Source organism: Acinonyx jubatus, chromosome B4, assembly GCF_027475565.1.
Source record: "Acinonyx jubatus isolate Ajub_Pintada_27869175 chromosome B4, VMU_Ajub_asm_v1.0, whole genome shotgun sequence".
In the NCBI taxonomy this organism is placed as follows: Eukaryota; Metazoa; Chordata; class Mammalia; order Carnivora; family Felidae; genus Acinonyx; species Acinonyx jubatus.
This window is the reverse complement of record NC_069387.1, coordinates 24,370,592-24,389,470: the sequence shown is the minus strand read 5'-3', so window position 1 is coordinate 24,389,470 and position 18,879 is coordinate 24,370,592. Positions and strand designations below refer to the sequence as shown.

Genomic DNA, 18,879 nt, shown 5'->3' with positions numbered 1-18,879 from the left:
GCTCTGTATACATGAAATCCTAAGGAATCCACCCAAAAACTATTAGAACTAACAAATGGTTTGGCGAGATTGCAGGATATAAGATCAATAAACAAAATCAAGTGAGTTTCTACAAGCTAACAATGAACAATCCAAAAATGAAATTAGAAAATAATCTATACTAGCAGCAAAAAGAATAAAATGCTCCGCAGTACACAAAAGAAAGTCAAAGAATTGTATACTGCAAATGACAAAACACTGTTGAAAGAAATTAAAGAACTAAATAAATGGATTCGAAGACAATATTGCTGAGATGACAAAACTCCTCTAAATGATCTATAATTCATTGCAATTCCTTTAAGAATCTTAGATGGTCCTTTTTGCAAAAATTAACAAGCTGATTCTAAAATTCATATGGAAATGCCAAGGATCCATAATGGTTAAAACAATCTTGAAAAAGAACAAAGTCGGACAGTTCATATTTCCTGATTTCAAAACTATGTATGTATATTATGAAAAAGCCCAAGCAAAACAGATACATCTGTTCTACTGGGCTTAAGTGGCTACTTTTAATATGATTCTTTGTTTAAAAAAAATTTTTTTTTCAAGATTGCAAACTATGAAACACCCATATACTTTGATCTCTGCAGTTAGACTTCTAATACTGTATCTGTAAGAAATAATTTCTTACAGATATACTTACACATATATTTAATGACATTTATACAGGGTTACTTTCAGCAGCATTTTTGAAGATCAGAAGAGGAAACTAATAAGTATAATGCAATAAAAATAAAAAACAACATAAAAAAAGAGGAAACATCTAAATGTCCATTAGAATGGTACAGGTTAAATAAATTATGGTATGGGTCCACATCCCTTACAACTCTTAGGTCCAGATATGATTTAAAATCCAGTTTTCTAATTTTGCAAAGGTCATACACTGTATGTACTATATATTATGTAACACCTTCAACAGAATTTTAAGGCAGCTCCCACTAAAAAAATAATAATAAAGTTTTTACAACAAAACACATGAATAGTCACACTAAATAAAATAAAGATTTAAAACAGCCCCTTGTCATTTCAGAGGTCTGTTCCTCAATTAGTTCATGTCAGGACAGTCTTTCCTCTCAAAGGAATTACAAAAGAATGTTTGGTTTATTAAGTTTTTTGAATTTTTAAATTACAGCCTAGGGATTATGGATCTGAGCCTTTATTATCATTATTCATTCTACCTTGTCTTTATAATTAGTTGTTCAAACATTTGCCTCTAGCCTCATACTACTAAAACAGGTCCAGATTTACTCTCCTCTGAATCCTAACAACATGCTTCACACAGAGAAAATATTTAGTATTTTTTCTGCACTAAATAGTACAAATTATAAGGAAGATTATTTGTTAAAATTTGACTCCTTTAGGTAAATCAGATATAGAGGATGTGGTTATATGAGCGTTATGCTCAGCAAGCAGTCTATCAATTACAATTGCACTTACAAACTGCAGGTCTTATGACAGACAGGAAGATAACTGTTCTGAAATACCTAATTTCCATCAATTAGTGAAAGGTATCTTGTAAATAGGGATGTCAGGAAAATAAAACACAGGTAATTTTCATTTGAAATAATTCTTACAGGCTCATTTCAGTCTGCTTTCTAAAAAAAAAAATTAAAGATCAAATGTTTATAGTTAATAACAGCAAATTGACCTATTATTCAACTCTTCTTACTATGTAAAAGATAAGCATTTCAATTCTTTCCTGAGAACATGAAATTAGAATTCTCAAAAAAAAAAAAAAAAAAAGACCTAGCTAAGTGAATTCACTGACATCTTGTGTCAGGTTGCTATACTGTAATAAACCATACTATAAACATAGCCACGTTAAAATTAGCTAGAAAATAATTTCAGCCATTGTCACTGTTAATGTAACTCAAAAACCAAATCAGAAAGTATGATCTATCAAAATACAACCATGAATTCTGCTACAATTTTGTATACACTTAGTGAATCATTTGTCATGTTTTAATAACTGCAGGGTTAAAACTTAAGCATTTATAATATTTTTGAACTTTATGCAATATATTTGCTTGGAACGAAAACTTGAGTGACAAGCTTGTAAGTTTTATAAATATGTGCAGAATTCTTTAGGGTGTAAATTTCAAACAAAATTTTTACGTGGATTTCATTATTCCTACCTTCTAAGTATTTAGAGATTTTCTCCAGTCGGACTGGCATGTGAAAGTAAAACAAAAATTAGACATATAAATATTAATGCATGCATAATATGTCACCTGCTGAACTAAAAACAAGGTAAAACAGTCCAACCTGAGGTTAAGTCAGAACTTTTGCTACTCTTTTTGTCTTCTACAATTTCATAAAATGGGCCTATGACATGTAGCAACTCTTCAACTTTCTCAGTCATCGGCATAGTTTCAAGAATCTGTAATCAAAAGAAACACATGTTGTGAAATCACAATCTATTAGTCTGACCTACTACCAAATAACATAATACTTACAATTTATTTAGTGATAATTTTGTGATTCAGAGTTCATGTATAGATTCCCCAAGGTACCTGTATTAACTACATACTTAATGTGCACATTCTCCTAGAAAAGGTTCAAGAAATCAAAGAATTAAGTATCTTCATTTTTGGGAATGCAAGCTGGTGCAGCCACTCTGGAAAACAGTATGGAAGTTCCTCAAAAAACTAAAAATAGAACTACCCTACAACCAAGCAATTGCACTACTAGGCATTTATCCAAGGGATACAGGTGTGCTGTTTTGAAGGGGCACACACACCTCAACAGCAGGATCAACAATAGCCAAAGTATGGAAAGAGCCCAAATGTCCATCGAGGGATGAATGGATAAAGAAGACATGGTATATATATGCAATGGAGTATTACTCGGCAATCAAAAAGAATGAAATCTTGCCATTTGCAACTACATGGATGGAACTGGAGGGTATTATGCTAAGTGAAATTAGTCAGAGAAAGACAAAAATCATATGATTTCACTCATATGAGGACTTTAAGAGACGAAACAGATGAACATAAGGGAAGGGAAACAAAAATAATATAAAAACAGGGAGGGGGACAAAACAGAAGAGAGTCATAAATATGGAGAAGAGACTGAGGGTTACAGGAGGGGTTGTGGGAGGGGGGATGGGCTAAATGGGTAAGGGGCACTAAGGAATCTACTCCTGAAATCATTGTTGCACTATATGCTAACTAATTTGGATGTAAATTTAAAAAAATAAAAAATAAAACAAGTTAAAAAAAAAGTCTCTTCATTTTGAAGACTATTTTACATAAGCTTCTTTTAAAATTTTACACAATGATCTATAAATTGTGCATTAAACTAAGGGCACTTAGAAAACTGTAGGGTTAAATTTAAATTATTGTATCTGTTCTTTAACACTAGTGTTTTTTTATTTTATTTTTATTAAAAAAAAATTTTTTTAAGCTTATTTTTGAGATAGACAGTATGAGTGTGGGAAGGGCAGAGAGAGAGGGAGACACAAAATCCCAGGCAGGCTCTGCACCACCAGCAGAAAGCCTGATGTGGGGCTCGAACACACGAAACGGTGAGATCATGACTGGAGCCGAAACCAGGAGTCTGATGCCTAACTGACTGAGTCACCCAGGTGCCCCTCTTTTTTTTATTTTTTGAGAGAAAGAGCGTGCACCAGCCTGCACACACAAGCAGGGTAGGGGCAGGGCAAGAGTGACAGTGAGAATCTTAAGCATGTTCCATGCTCAGGATGGAGCCCAATACGGTGCTCAAACTCCCAAGCTTAATGAACTAAGCCACCCTGGTACCCTTCACTAAGGTAGTGTCTCTGAAAGAGGAGAAATGTAGAGTAGGAACTAGTAATCACTTTGATACCTTCATACCTACAGGCCAATTTAGAATCATCAGATTTGAAGAACAAGGTAAATTAACTGAAAAGGCATTCAAATAAATAGCCACCAACTGGTAATTGATAAAAGAAAATATTTCCATATATGAAATATTGGCAGATACTTAAAAAGAATAAGGTTAGCTTTGTGTGTACTGATTGGGAAAAACATCTGAATTTTTTTATAGGCCAAAAGGTAGTTGGTGAACAGTATATTTAATATGATGCCATGATTGTTTTTTTTTCTTTTTAAACAATAAGATACATATACATATAACACAGACATATCTGTATATACATATATGTGTTTTCTGAATTCTACAAAATAGAATTAAAAGTAACTACCCCTTAAAGAGTTAAAATGGAGGGAATGGGGAAGATTCACTTCATTTCATACTTCTTTGATGTTTCGATTTTTTTTCATTTACACATAATACTTTTATTGTTTTTTCTTCTATTACTTTTATTATTAAGGTTAACAAATTTATTAAGCAACCAAAATCTTGTGTCATTTTTGCATACTTTTCAGCTTATGTACAGTTTTAAAGTCGCCACTTGATCTTTGAAACTAATAACCACCTCAGACTTGTCAGTCCCTCTCCCTGCTTTATTGTTTGTTTATCGTGTATCTTTCACAACACAATGTAAGCTCAATGAAAAAGGGCCTTTATTTGTTTTTGGTCACTCCTGTATTTCCAGTGTCTAGCACAGACAAGGAATTTAATAAACAAGGTGGGGGTGTGTTGGGAGATTATACAGAATGAACTATGCTTAGTGATTATAATGTAATTTTAGCGCTCATAGTAAATTATCTAATTGCTGTTCCTTTCAATGGATAAGAGTGAAAAAACTGGCTTTAACCATAATTTTTTTTCTTTTTTGTAAAAGGAAATGCTTGTTACTGTAAGGCTGGGGTCATTCGGGAGGGCATTTTTATAGCTTATTATGGATAAATGATCTATAATATGTATGCATTATAACAATAATCATGAGAATTAGATTCAACCCAGAAGTTGAAACCACCAGGTAATGTTTACTTTTTTTGGTAATGTTTACTTTGACATGACCAAAGTCACAGAAAGTAAATGGTAGAGATAAAATTTTAACACAAGTCAGTACCCTTTACACGACTCTATACTGGAACAGTGTATGTATGTAGAGTCAACAGAATCTGGTAAGCCAACCAGATATTCCATCTTGACCTCCCCCCACATAATACCTTCTCTGATATTCTTTCAAACAAGATCTTTTTTAGTTATCTCCTGATTTAAGATTACTTTAAAAAGTCTTTTTCTCAGGGGTCTCTGGGCGGCTCAGTTGGTTAAACTTCTGACTTGATTTCAGCTCAGGTCATGATCCCAGAGTCATGAAATTGAGCCCTGTGTCAGGCTCCGTGCTAACACACGGGAGCCTGCTTGGGATTTTCTCTCTTCCTCTCTCTCTGTTCCTCCCCACTTGTGCTCTCTCTCTCACAAGAAAATAAAATAAAGTTAAAAAAAAAAAGTCTCTTTCTCAAATTTGTCCTTAAGTAGGGCTACTCAAATCTGTGTTTTGGTTTCTCATACTCTATAGGTAACAGAGTGAATTAAGGACTTCAAATGTCAGAACTAAATAAATGCAGAATGTGCCAGTGCTAAGCAAACATAAGCAGAGTGATTTTTCTTTCAATTAGCTAGCATTTTAGTAGTAAATACAGTTAGGACACAAGTGGCCATAGCAACATACACCCAGAATTTAAGAGGTTACTCTCTGAAGAAGAAACTTTAAAAATACAAAACTCAAGAAGAATGATCTTAGTCATCTGCAAAACTCCCTCCCTCATCCCAGTGCTGGAATTAAAGAAATGGCTCAGACATACAAATAAACGCATGAGATCCTGGCAGAGACAGAGACACAGAAAGACAAGCAGACACAGGCAAATCTCAGTCTAAGTAACTACTCCTTAACCTCAGAGAAGATTTTATTTACAGTGTAAGTGAATTAAGTTCAGTTGGATTGTAATCTATCCAAATGAAGAATATTTGGTGAGCTGGATGGACTGCAGACAAGCAGCATCCAGCTCTGAATCCTCTGCCACCCCCCCTCTCTGCCCCTACCCCACTTACGCACACATGCACGTAGCGCGCTCTCTCTCAAATAAACATTAAAAAAAAAGAAAGAAAGAAAAGCAACATCTAAATACAATAATTTTTCTAGGTTTCTCTAGCACTTTCCTTGGTAAGAAACATTATTCCTTTCTTTTTTTTTTTGAGGGGTGGGGAGGGCCAGAGAGGGGAAGATACAGAATATCAAGCAGGCTCCATGCTGAGGCTCCAACTTGTGGCTCAAACCCACAGCCCTGGAATCATGACCTGAGCCAAAATCAAGAGTCAGACCAACTGACTGAGCCAACCAGATGCCCCAGAAACACCATTTCTATATGATGAAAATATTCTGTTAAGGTACAGATACTGTATTGTAAAGCAAAGATTAAATTCCTCAGTTTTTTTTTTTTTTTTTTTTTTGGTCAGATGAACATATCTTTTAAAGCCATCCAAATCTCAGTGTTCTACTCTCCATTCAATAATCTTAGTAATCACTAATCCAATTTCCTAAGTGCCTCTGCAATTTTGAGGAGTGTCTTATATCTCAATCCTGAGTATGCTAAGCACTAGAAGAGTGTATCACCCATTCTAAGTAAAGAAATTAGCATCCAGAAAGAAAGAAAGAAAGAAAGAAAGAAAGAAAGAAAGAAAGAAAGAAAGAAAGAAAGAAAGAAAGAAAGAAAAGAAGAAAGAAAGAAAGAGAGAGAGAAAGAGATTAGCATTCTGGAAGGAAGAAGGAAGAAAAGAAAAGAAAGAAAGAAAAAAAGAAAGAAAAAAATTGGCATTCTAGAAGTAAGGAAAGAAGAAGGAAAGAAAGAGAGAAAGAAAGAAAGAAAAAGAAAAAAAGAAAGAAATTAGCATTCTAGTTTTTCTCTAAATCTCCAAAAGATGGTTATCGTCAGTCAAGCCTTGAAAAGAATAAGCCAATATTTTGGACTTATAGACCTACGGACCAGACCTCACCATGGTAACTTTCAGGTTCCATCCTTTATGAGACTATGTTATAATAATCCTCCCTCTAGTACAGCAATTATCCCATCCTCTTAGAAATCCTGAAATAATTAGCCTGGGGTTATACTGGGGAATATATATATATATATTTTTAAACAAGATTCCCCAGTGACTCCAACATGCAGCCAGTGTTGAGTACACTGATCTCTCCTTAAGTCCAACAGACATAATGCATATTATTCAAGTTCTGGCTGAATTCTCCAGTAATCCTCATAAGATAGCCTGCAAAATTTGGGAGCTGCTGGCTGGCTCAGTAGGTAGAGCATGTGACTCTTGATTTGGGGGTTGTAAGTTCAAGCCCTATGTTGGATGTAGAGATTACTTAAAAATATAATCTCAAAAGCAAAAACAAAAAAAACAAAACAAAAAACCCCCCCCAAAAAAACAAACTGTAAAATTTGTACAGAAAACAGAAATTTATATTTCCTTTTGATTATGAATCAAAAGAACTTTCTTTAAAGAAATATGGGTTATTTCCCACAAACCACTTTAGTTATTCCTTTCTCTGAAAGCTAAAATTCTATTAAATCATTTTATTAATTAAAAAAAAAATTTTTTTAAGAGAGAGAGAACACGAGCCGGGGGGGGGGGGGGGCAGTGAGAGAGGGAAAGAGAGATTCTTAAGCAGGCTCCAGGCTCAGCACAGAGCTCAACACAGGACTCTATCTCAAGATTCTGAGATCGTGACCTGAGCCAAAATCAAGAGTAGGATGCTTAACTGACTTAATTACCCAGGGATCCCCCTGTTAAATAATTTTAAAAGAATTTTTTATTCCAGGGGCACCCCAGCTCACGCTCTCTCTCAAAAATAAACGAACATTAAAAAAAAAAAAAAGAAAGAAAAAAGGGCACCTGGATGGCTCAGTTGGTTAAGCATCGTACTTCAGTTTAGGTCATGATCTCACAGTTCGTGAGTTTGAGACCAAGGTCGGGCTCTGCACTGACAGCTCAGAGCCTGGAGCCTGCTTTGGATTCTGTCTCTCTCTCTCTCTCTCTGCCCCTACCTTGCTCATGCTCTGTCTCTCTCTCTCTCAAAAATAAATGAACATTTACACAATTAAGAAAAAAAAAGAATTTTTGATTCCAGCAACTTTTTCAATGATATTTCACTGGCCAGTTTATAAATTACAAAAATTTTCCATAAAATATTATCTGTTATAAGATATAAATTAAATTAATGAGGTTCATTAACATTTGAATGCAAAGGCATGGAATGAGATTTATACTAAAAGAATAATTCTAGGGGTGCCTGTGTGGCCTGATAGGTTAAGTGTCTGACTCCTGATTTTGGCTCAGATTACGATCCCAGCATTGTGGGATCAAGCCCCATGTCGGGCTCCACACTGAGCGTAGAGCCTGCTTAAGATTCATTCTCTCTTGGGGTGCCTGGTGGCTCAGTCGGTTGAGCGTCGGACTTTGGCTCAAGTTACGATCTCATGGTTCGCAGGTTTGAGCCCTGCCTCAGGCTCTGTGCTGACAGCTCAGCACAGGAGAATAGCTCTGAAGAGCAATAATACAGTGAACTGTATTTATAAATACAATCTAACAACTGCTTCAGTTAGAAAACTATTGCAATTAAAAAAAGTGCCAAATTCAGTAATCAAATTTTTGGGATAATGTACTATCCCACACCATTATTATATTTTAAGTCATCTCTATACCCAACATGAAGATAGAACTCACAACCTTCAGATCAAGAGTTGGATGCTCTACTGACTGCACCAGCCAGGCACCCGCCTTCCCACATCATTATTTAGAAGATGCAATTTTATCTAATGATGTCCACAAAGCAAAACTCTGGAAATACTTTAAAAGACTAATCGAATTTTCAACCAATGGGTATCCTAACATTTTCAGATTTACCTCTAAAGGTTCACTATAAACTTTATTATATTCACAGTATGAAAAATGAAATTTTAAAAGTCTGAAAGGAAATAGCTGGTATATTATTTTAATTAGAGAAGTAGTCACAGAAATCTACGGGCACAGTGGAAGTATCTTAAGACAGTTAAAAGGCAGCAGTATAGTTTAAATCCATCTCCCTCCCACTTTAAACTGTGGCTACATCATTAATTAATCAAACTGGACAGGAAAAATGGGTAAATTTTACCTAATGTGTCAATTCAACTTTACATTATAGAAGCGTGTCCTTAAAATTGTAATATTTAAAATAAAGAAAAGGAATGGTTACCAAACCAAAAAGGCTTTAGATTTTCTTTGTCTTTCTGCTTTTGAAAGGCTTCGTTGTTGTATTACTGATAAGGTTAACAGCCAAAAGGACTAAACTCTGCCTTCTGTTATAGATAAACCAAGTCCACTGAATAAAAATTATGAAAATGTAGCAAAGTGCACAGCTTTGAGTAGTATGAAAGAGATTAAAACAAAATGAAACAAATGAGTCTGAATTGACCAAACAGGAACTAACACTGTTGAATCATCTGGCAAAAGAACTATTCCTTTTTAAATATTTTCTTTATGCTTAAAGACAATTTATTTAAAATTATCAAACAGGGGCGCCTGGGTGGCTCAGTCGGTTAAGCGTCCGACTTCGGCTCAGGTCATGATCTCACAGTCCATGAGTTCGAGCCCCGCGTCGGGCTCTGTGCTGACAGCTCAGAGCTTGGAGCCTGTTTCGGATTCTGTGTCTCCCTCTCTGTGACCCTCCCCCGTTCATGCTCTGTCTCTCTCTGTCTCAAAAATAAATAAACGTTAAAAAAAATAAAAAAATAAAATAAAATAAAATAAATAAAATTATCAAACAGACCTAAACCTCACAACTTCTGATCCAGTTTCAACATAAAAATGATCCTTTATAAAGACACTACGATTACCTTTAAAATCCATGATTTCCTCATAAATTTACTTCTCAAAACAATCCCTTGAAACAGACTTTAAAGTTAGCAAGGGATGCCCTCCTTACTAATTACCAGAAAAATTAAAAGCATCCTTATCTTATTCTGGTTCTGAAGGACCTCTGCATTCACAGAAAAAATGCTTGCTACTAAGAAGTCCAGGGTTGGGAATATCTCAATTTGTGAGTCAAAACTTGATGAGAACACTGATGGGCAGGGCTGTTAACTATTTCTTCTAAATAAAAAGTTCCAAAGCAGAAATGCTTTCAAGACAGCCCAGGTACTTCCCACATTCTTAAGGGACTTCAGTATTTTAAAAGACTCCTATTTCTATACTTTCTGAAGAAGCTGACTATGGAGAAAGGCAGGGAAGATGAAAAAAAAAAATCACATCACCATGTGATCTTAAGGAAAAAACACTTACCTTAAGATGAACTTTGATGAGGGGAGCCTTGGTGGCTCAGTCAGTTAAGCATCTGACTTCAGCCCAGATCATGATCTCACTGTCTGTAGGTTTGAGCCCCATGTTGGGCTCTGTGCTGACAGCTCAGAGCCTGGGGCCTGATTCTGTGTCTCCCTCTCTCTGTCCCTCCCCCACTTGCACTTTGTGTCTTTCTCTCTCAAAAATAAACATTAAAAAAAAAAAAGATGAACGCTGATGAGACAGATAAAACCCTAATAAATTCAATAACTTAGGTTTTGTATTCTAACATAATCTCCTTGTTCCTTAAAGCAGCTAATTTGCCTGATAACAAAATTAAATTAGACCTGCTCTGAATATTTTCTACTGGGAATTATTTCCCCTACCTTTTTCATTTCTTCAACATACGCAATCATGGCTTCCTCTTTAGTCATATCACCCAGTGAACTCCAAGCATCCCTAGAAATGGAAATATTCAAATAACAAAAAAATACCTGTTTTCCAATTGCTCAGAATACAATTTGTAGTCAACGCTATATGGTTATTAATTTAAAACAGGCTCTCTACTTAAAGCCTACGCAAAGACAATATGTTTCCAAAGGATCTCTTTAAATGTACCACCTTAAAGAACACTATCAGAGGAAATAAACTGTCAAATTAAATAGTATTTAAAAGTAGTAATAGCCCATCTATAGATTATAAACTATATAAACTATATTATATCACTATAGAGCAGATACTATAGACTATTGATAAATATTTGCTAAGAACTCTTCAAAAGTTTTATATTATAAACAGCAATGACAGAAAGAAACATTTTAGAAGACTATATGAAATGAACTATCACAGCCATGTTTTAAAAGAACAGGAGTTTGAGTTTAAAATTTCCATTACTTTAAATAAGAATCTAATGTATACACTCAAAAAATAGAAATGGTTTCCTACTTCTAAAAAAACAAAAATGTGAAGCACAGGCAATTTTTAAACCCACAGACAATACAGTAAAACTTGGAGTGCGAGTAACTTGCTCATCCGCAAGATGAGCAAACTTTTTTTTTTAATGTTTTATTTATTTTTGAGAGAGAGAGGAACAGAGCATGAGGTGGGCAGGGGCAGAAAGAGAGGGAGACAGAATCCACAAAGCACACTCCAGGCTCTGAGCTGTCAGCACAGAGTCCAACGCGGGGCTCAAACCCGTGAACCATGAGGTCATGACCTCAGCTGAAGTTGGACACCCAACCAACTGAGCCACCCAGGTGCCCCGATGAGCAAACATTTCTAATAAATTTTAACTTGATAAACGGGCGATGTCTTGCAATATGAATAGCACGTGATGCCGAAGTCACATGATTGCAACTAAGCCAATGGTTCTTGAAATTTGCTTTGATATACGAATGCTCTGGATTATAAGCATGTTTCTAGGACAAATCATGCTCGCAAACCATGGTTTTACTGTAGACCTTTGAAATTTTTGCCTAAAATGAAAACCTTTCTTTTTATGTATTTTTTCCAGAAGCAGTTGATATCTACCAATGGTGTCAATTCTGAGGAAAAATTATAAAGTAAATAAATCAATTTTCTTAAAACAGATTAAATACCATATTGCTATTACATTTAACCTATTATCTATGACCATTCATAAAGAACTTAGAGGAAAGTATAGTGCTAACAAATCCTCAAAGGAGTTTAAGGACTTTCAATTCAGGGTAAAGAAATTCAGCCATCAAAATGTGTGGCTCTTAAGACATGCTTCACCAATTAGCATACTCTGTTCATAACGTACTTTCTATGTTACAGAGGTAGCTATGGATATAACTTTTTAAAGTATATTAAAAATCAAATTTCAAAAAAAAATCAAATTTCTATTCAAGTACAGTGGGAAGGAGTGACAGCTTAGATAAAAAGTTAGCACAGTAGTACAGTAGTACCTAAGTTATGTTCCTAGTTACTTAGGAATCATCTAAAGGTTCAAAGCAAACAGTGTCATTTGACAAGTAAAAGTCATTACTTTTCCCCGCAGGTAAAACAGGCAGGAGAGTTTATTTGTTTGTTTGCTTAACTGAGTTTGGGAGTTGCTCTTGGTATAAGAAAATGAAAAAAATTCCATAAAAGGAAAGACTAACTGAAAATGATTTTTGATGCACCTACCCTTTGGGTTTTATTGTTTTCCTCTCTTCCCTGAGACTTCTCTATTTGTATGAAATTGTATTAAAAGCACATGGAGGATAAAAATTGGATCCAGTATGTTAGAACACCTTATGCACAGAGTAACACATAACCACATAAATAAGTCATATGATAATTATGTCATTAAAATAAAATTTCTTTCAGAGCTCTCTATATAAAATTACCATTTATATCTTCCAATAGGATCCCAGAATCCAGGCCTCGACAGTTTACAGGGTCCTTCAGTTGCCTGCTTATAGAAGCTATAGAATTTGAGCATCATTTCATTTGTTGGCTGAAATGAACCTATTGGAGACATATTAAACATAAATCACCTGGAGAATTCAATTGATACTAAGGCTGTAAATCAGCTTAGCTATACTAATAGTGACATTTAAATATTTCATTAACAGTACAATCATTTACTTCTGTCTTATAGAAACAAACGTTATGGCTGTCCGTTGCTTTACTCCTCTGACTTAAAAAATGTACACTCTGCTTAATAAAACATCAACATTAAGAAATTCAAGGCCTTTTGGTCAAATTTCAACTTCTCAGTGAATAGGAAGTCTGGCTAAAGTGAACCAATGTCTGCTGTGGTAGAAAAAGAATCCAAGATAAAATAGATTTCTCACTTCTTACCTCTGTAATTTTGACCACATCAATTTCTTGATAATCAAATCAGTCTTTATATATGTCTCTAGCGTATCTGTGATCTTTTTTTGTTAAAAGTTTCAAAATGTATGAATGAGTGCTCTAAGCTACAATACTTAATAACAGAGAAAAATTGGAATGCAAATGTTTTATAATAAATAATTGACTAAATTGTTATGATACATATACACAACAGGATCATTTATAACTACAGCCCTTAAAAATTATATGGTATGAAAATATAAACGACTGAGAAAAGTTTCACAATCTACTATAAAGTGAGAAAATAACAGTAGTTTAAAAATAGCATATCCAGTACAATCCATTTTTGCAAAGTAAGTATTCATACACATAAAAAGCAGAATAAAAGGAAACACATCAAAATTTTAAAGACGATATCTCTGGATAGTAAGTATACAGATCATTTTCCTTTTTTTTTATTTGTGTTTTAAAAATTTTTACATTTGGGACCTCATCAAAATAAAAAGCTTCTGCACAGCGAAGGAAACAATCAGCAAAACTAAAAGGCAACCGACAGAATGGGAGAAGATATCTGCAAACAACATACCAGATAAAGGGTTAGTATCCATAATCTATAAAGAATTTATCAAACTCAACACCCAGAAAACAAATAATCCAGTGAAGAAAAGGGCAAAAGACATGAATAGACACTTCTCCAAAGAAGACATCTATATGGCTAACAGACACATGAAGAAATGCTCAACATCACTCATCATCAGGGAAATACAAATCAAAACCACACTGAGATACCACCTCACCCGTCAGAATGGCTAACATTAACAACTTAGGCAACAACAGATGTTGTGAGGATGCAGAGAAAGAGGATCTCTTTTGCATTGTTGGTGGCAATGCAAGCTGGTGCAGCCACTCTGGAAAACAGTATGGAGGTTCCTCAAAAAACTAAAAATAGAACTGCCCTACGACCCAGCAATTGCACTACTAGGTATATATCCAAGGGATACAGGTGTGCTATTTCGAAGGGGCACACGCACCCCTATGTTTGTAGCAGCACTATCGACAATAGCCAAAGTATGGAAAGAGCCCAAATGTCCATTGATGGATGAATGGATAAAGATGTGGTATATATATATACAATGGAGTATTACTCAGCAGTCAAAAAGAATGAAATCCTGCCATTTGCAACTATGTGGATGGAACTGGAGGGTATTATGCTAAGTGAAATTAGAGAAAGACAAATGTCATATGACACCACTCATATGAGGACTTTAAGAGACGAAACAGATGAACATAAGGGAAGGGAAACAAAAATAATATAAAAAACAGGGAGGGGGACAAAACAGAAGAGAGTCATAAATATGGAGAACAGACTGAGGGTTACAGGAGGGGTTGTGGGAGGGGGGGATGGGCTAAATGGGTAAGGGGCACTAAGGAATCTACTCCTGAAATCATTGTTGCACTATATGCTATCTAATTTGGATATGAATTGAAAAAATATATATATATAAAAAATTGTTTTTACATTCAATGTGTTTATATATTACATTTATATCAAAATTATTATAATAAAATTAAAACTATAAAAAGATATTTTATAAACTTTCTAGATTGCATAATAAACACACAATGTGTAACAATAAAAAATTAGTAGTTTATAAACATTGTGAAAATTACAACACAAATAAGCTGAGAGCTGGTGTTTCGGGTTTACCAGGAATGAATAATTAATTCCAAAATCACAGTAACTATTATCTACATAATATATGCTCCTTTAGGAGTACCTATTAGACATTATTTCAATAATATTGTCCTCCTTTAAATACCAGAGTTTAAAAAAATGGGAAAATTACAGTTAAAAGGGTTACATATTTTTTTAAGCTTTGAAATAGTTTTATTTGAAAAAAAATTTTTTAAACGGTTGCCTACTTAAATAACACAAATCTAAAACACCAAGAGACTCATCTCAAAATATCTTCAGTAAGTCACAATAAGATTAAAAATTTGTTTTTAACATTTATTTATTTATTTGGGGAGAGAGAGAGAGAGAGAGGGAGAAGCCAAAGCAGGCTCCAGTACTGTTAGTGCAAAGCCTGACACACAGCTCAATCCCACGAACTGTGAGATCATCACATGAGCCGAAATTAAGAGTTGGCTGCCCAACCAACTGAGCCACCCAGGCGCCCCAAGTCAAAATAAGATTTAAAAGTTTATTTGTTGGGGTGTCTGGGTGACTCAGTTGTTTGAGCATCTGCCTCTTGATTTTGTTCAGGTCATTATCCCAGGGTCCTGGGATTGAGCCCCGAGTCAGGCTCTGTGCTGAGTGTGAAGCCTGCTTAATACTTTCCTTAAGATTCTCACTCTCGCTCTCCCTCTGCCCCTCTCCCCCACTTACACGCTCTCTCCCTAAAAAAAATAAAATAAAAATCTTTAAAAAGTAAAAAAAAGTCTATTTGTTAAGGTGAGTGAAATATACATTAGAATAGATTACAGCAAAAACTGTTAACGTACTGAATATACTCTGTAAGACACTAGATAAAGTATAATCTGTCCTCAAGGTGCTTGCTCACGCATAACATATTTGACACGTGTATTTAAAATGTTATCTAAGAATTTAAATTTGTAAAGGTCAAGGGCAAACCAAACATAGATGCTATAGGATTCATTATAACCTCAGACCTTAAATAAAGATTAAGCAACAAGGAACAAAAAAACAGATCTCACCCTTTGCAAAATAGTCCAGGGCAGACTATACCAATTAAAGAGTACAATTATTAAAAGATTTAATAATTCATTATAATAAGACTTCCAGCTTCAATTAATATCAATTTAATTTCAGGGGATAACAGTACACTGAATATCATCCAACACAGGCCATTTGCCAGGGTACCTTAACCTTGTGATAGCTTCTTAAATGTTATGTGAATAGTTTATATTTACATGGGTTTAATACAAAATATATATCAACAAAGGTAGTAGACAAGAGACATCAAGTTCTACCTTTAACAATTCTCAAAAAATTATAAACATGTGTGGTTTAGAAAAAGGATAAAGATACAACTTATGTAAAACTCTTACAGTGATGCCTTTCTATAAACTCTCTTAATCAGGCAGCTAGAAAATCAACAGCTAAATAAGTTCCTATATTATTTTTTTAGATGTTGTTCATTCACTCTTATCTTTCAACCCCCTATGAACTCCAAGTCGATGTCTGAGATTACAGAAGGAATACTATTTTCTGTCTATTTGCTTTCAAAACCCTTTAAATCTGCACTTTATAAATTTTTATTAAGTGGTGTTGAATATTCATTTCGAAGCCAACAGATGATTAATTAAAATCAATTAAGTAGAATATATTAAATACTATAATAATATATCAATGAAGTATTCAGTGAATTTTACATTCTGGCACAGTAACAGCGCTTAAATGCAACATTAAAAAATACAAGTTTATTGTGAAAAATAATTCATATAATGCAGAAGGACATGAAGTAAAAGATAAAAGTCCCCCTCCCCAAACTTCTGCACAGAAAAAAATACTTGAATAACGGTTTTAAACTTCCTAATATTGGTCCATACCCATAGAATTACAAATTCAAAAAGCTCTGTAAATTCTAAACACGGTGTATTTGAAGAAAACCACACTTGGCCACATCACAGTCAAACTGCTGAAAACCAAGGATAAAGAGAAAAATCTTGAAAACAGCCTGAGAAATGACACAAGAACAACTGGAATGACTTTTCTCCTAAACTGCAAGGAAGGCCCAATATAAGTATAAGAAAGAGAACACTAGTGTAAAGAAAATAGCACACACAAAAAAGTACTAAGTATATATGTATTTATTAAAATAAATCATTTTACAAATGATTTACTGTTCTTTCCTTTCTCTCCCTTCACATCAAAAGTTTTTGGAAGGTTTAAACAGTACAGTTTAAGAGTATGCACACCAGGCATACTACCCATCCCAGTTTTTGTGTGTGTGTTTTTAAACATACCCAAATCCGCAGTCATTAAGTGGCAGACTTTGTTTTCAACAAAAACTACTCAAAATCTGGATAACGTATTTGTCTTTTTCTTGAAAATTGAGCAGGTAATTAATTCACATTCTTTACTTCTTCAACTACACTCCTTTTAAACGCAGAAACGAAGTAGGTTAAATAAGCAAGACTACAAGCAGAAATAAGGTTAAAGGAAGCGAGGTTAAGAAACTGGGGCCTCGGGCCTCTGCAGGAGGCTTGTTCAGTGGGGGCCCAGCGCACTTACCATTTTTCGGCAAACTCTGGATCACCTTCACCGCCGCCTCAAACCTGGTTTCGTGCACGGATCTCGTGTCCGCCATCTCCAGCCGCCAGCGCCGGCCCCGGTCCCGGTCCCAAGATCTGTCGGCTGGAATCAGGCAGCAGCAGCACCAGCTTTCCCAAGAGCCTGCATGAAACTGGAACATGGAGCGCAGCCGCGGATCAACATGCCCAAAGGGAGGAGGCCCACGCAGCTGGTCAATTCCCCGTTGCCCTGCCCTATCCAGGCCACACAGACCGAGGTGGCCCAGCTCTTTCCTCCTCCCCGGGGCGTGACCTAGACCGAGAAGCCGGCCCCGCGGAGACAGAAAAACAACTCACCGAGAGGAAAAGCATCTCTAGCACAACACGGAGGGACTCCGGCCACCAGCGGTCGCGGAGCCTCTCTCCCACCCACAGGACCCTGGCGGAGCAGCCACACTCCCCATCCCGACAGGGTCCGTGGGTCCGTCCTCGCCCTCCCCAGAGCCCCGCCCCAGAGCCACTAAAGGACCCACTAGCTGCCGCCGCTGCCGCCGCGCAGCCGACTCCACCCACTCGCCGCGTCCGAGGAGACGACGCGCGCTGCAGTGGGTCCCCTGAGTAGGGCCAGAGAAGAAGCCAAGGAAGAGAAGTGAGATGTGCCGGGTCCTCGCTATTTTGAACAGGCCGGACCGCCGCGTCTGTGCCAGTGCAGCGGGACTGTGGGAGCATACAGGGAACGCGGGATTGGATCCTTCGCCTGGGCCCAAAGCGTCGGTACCGCTGGGCAAAAAAAACCCCTACCGTCCACAGCTCCTCCTGCCCTCTTAGGTTAAGGTTTGAAGAAGGTGATGGGACATAAGCAAGGGGCTTTAGACCCAGATAGGCTCTGTGCGAACATTATGTTCTGCCATTCGAGTTCTGTGACCTAGAGCAAGTTACTTAGCCTCTCCTTTGCAATTTTACAGTACCCTCAAGGGTAGATGAAAGAATTACAGATTTTGGATGGAAGTGTTTAGCAATGCTTGATCCGCAATATTTTGACAGCTTTAGCCGCCTGGAGCTAAGAACGTCCGAAAGTAATCTAACCAAAGGAGTAGGGAAGATTGCCCGCCACTAGCCTGGGCCGGGGAAGGGAGGGCACCTTCCCCAGCACCACCACTAACATCTTGTCCCTGGAAGCCGGGCATAGCCCAACTTCAGCCCGATTTAATAGGAGGCAGGGGTCGGGGGAGGGGGCATTGAGGAACCAGTACGGATTGTCAACCCTAAAACGGGTACCGTGGGCCTTCAACTGTCTACCATAACGCCTTGCAACCTCAGGCACCTAGAATAGCCCCCAGGCCCAGCGTGGGGAGGACTAATACGGATTTGGGAGATGGAGTCTTGCGGCCCGGAAGTCCTCAAATTGCCAGGGCCTTTCGGAACTTGGGTTGGGTTAGGCGGGTTACTAGCAGTAATCTAAGCGCAGACGGTAAATTACTCTTCCCTCTGAGCCGCACTGCCGGCATTTACCTTGGCATTGCCCGGCAAGGCCCGTCCGGTATTGTCCCCGACGCCCGCCCCTCGCCCTGC

At 36.6% G+C, this 18,879-nt stretch overlaps 1 protein-coding gene across 7 annotated transcripts in view; it reads right to left on the bottom strand.

The window, feature by feature from the left end:
* ACBD5 (acyl-CoA binding domain containing 5) overlaps positions 1–18,879 on the bottom strand; it is a 46,312-nt gene extending 27,433 nt beyond the window's left edge. For 2 of the 7 annotated variants that reach the window (XR_003425269.2, XM_027073687.2), the window contains exons 1-6: positions 17,665–17,823; positions 17,309–17,480; positions 12,600–12,720; positions 10,635–10,707; positions 2,305–2,419; positions 2,175–2,207 (exon numbers count right to left, since the gene is read on the bottom strand). Coding sequence is in view for 3 of the 7 variants with exons in the window: in XM_027073687.2 (XP_026929488.1) it covers positions 2,175–2,207; positions 2,305–2,419; positions 10,635–10,707; positions 12,600–12,720; positions 17,309–17,480; positions 17,665–17,679 (529 nt within the window). In the remaining 4 variants the exon portion in view is untranslated. Of the gene's footprint in view, positions 1–2,174; positions 2,208–2,304; positions 2,420–10,634; positions 10,708–12,599; positions 12,721–17,308; positions 17,481–17,664; positions 17,825–18,819 lie in introns of those variants that run through there. The other 5 variants (XR_003425271.2, XR_003425272.2, XR_003425270.2 and 2 more) reach the window with 5 other exon arrangements.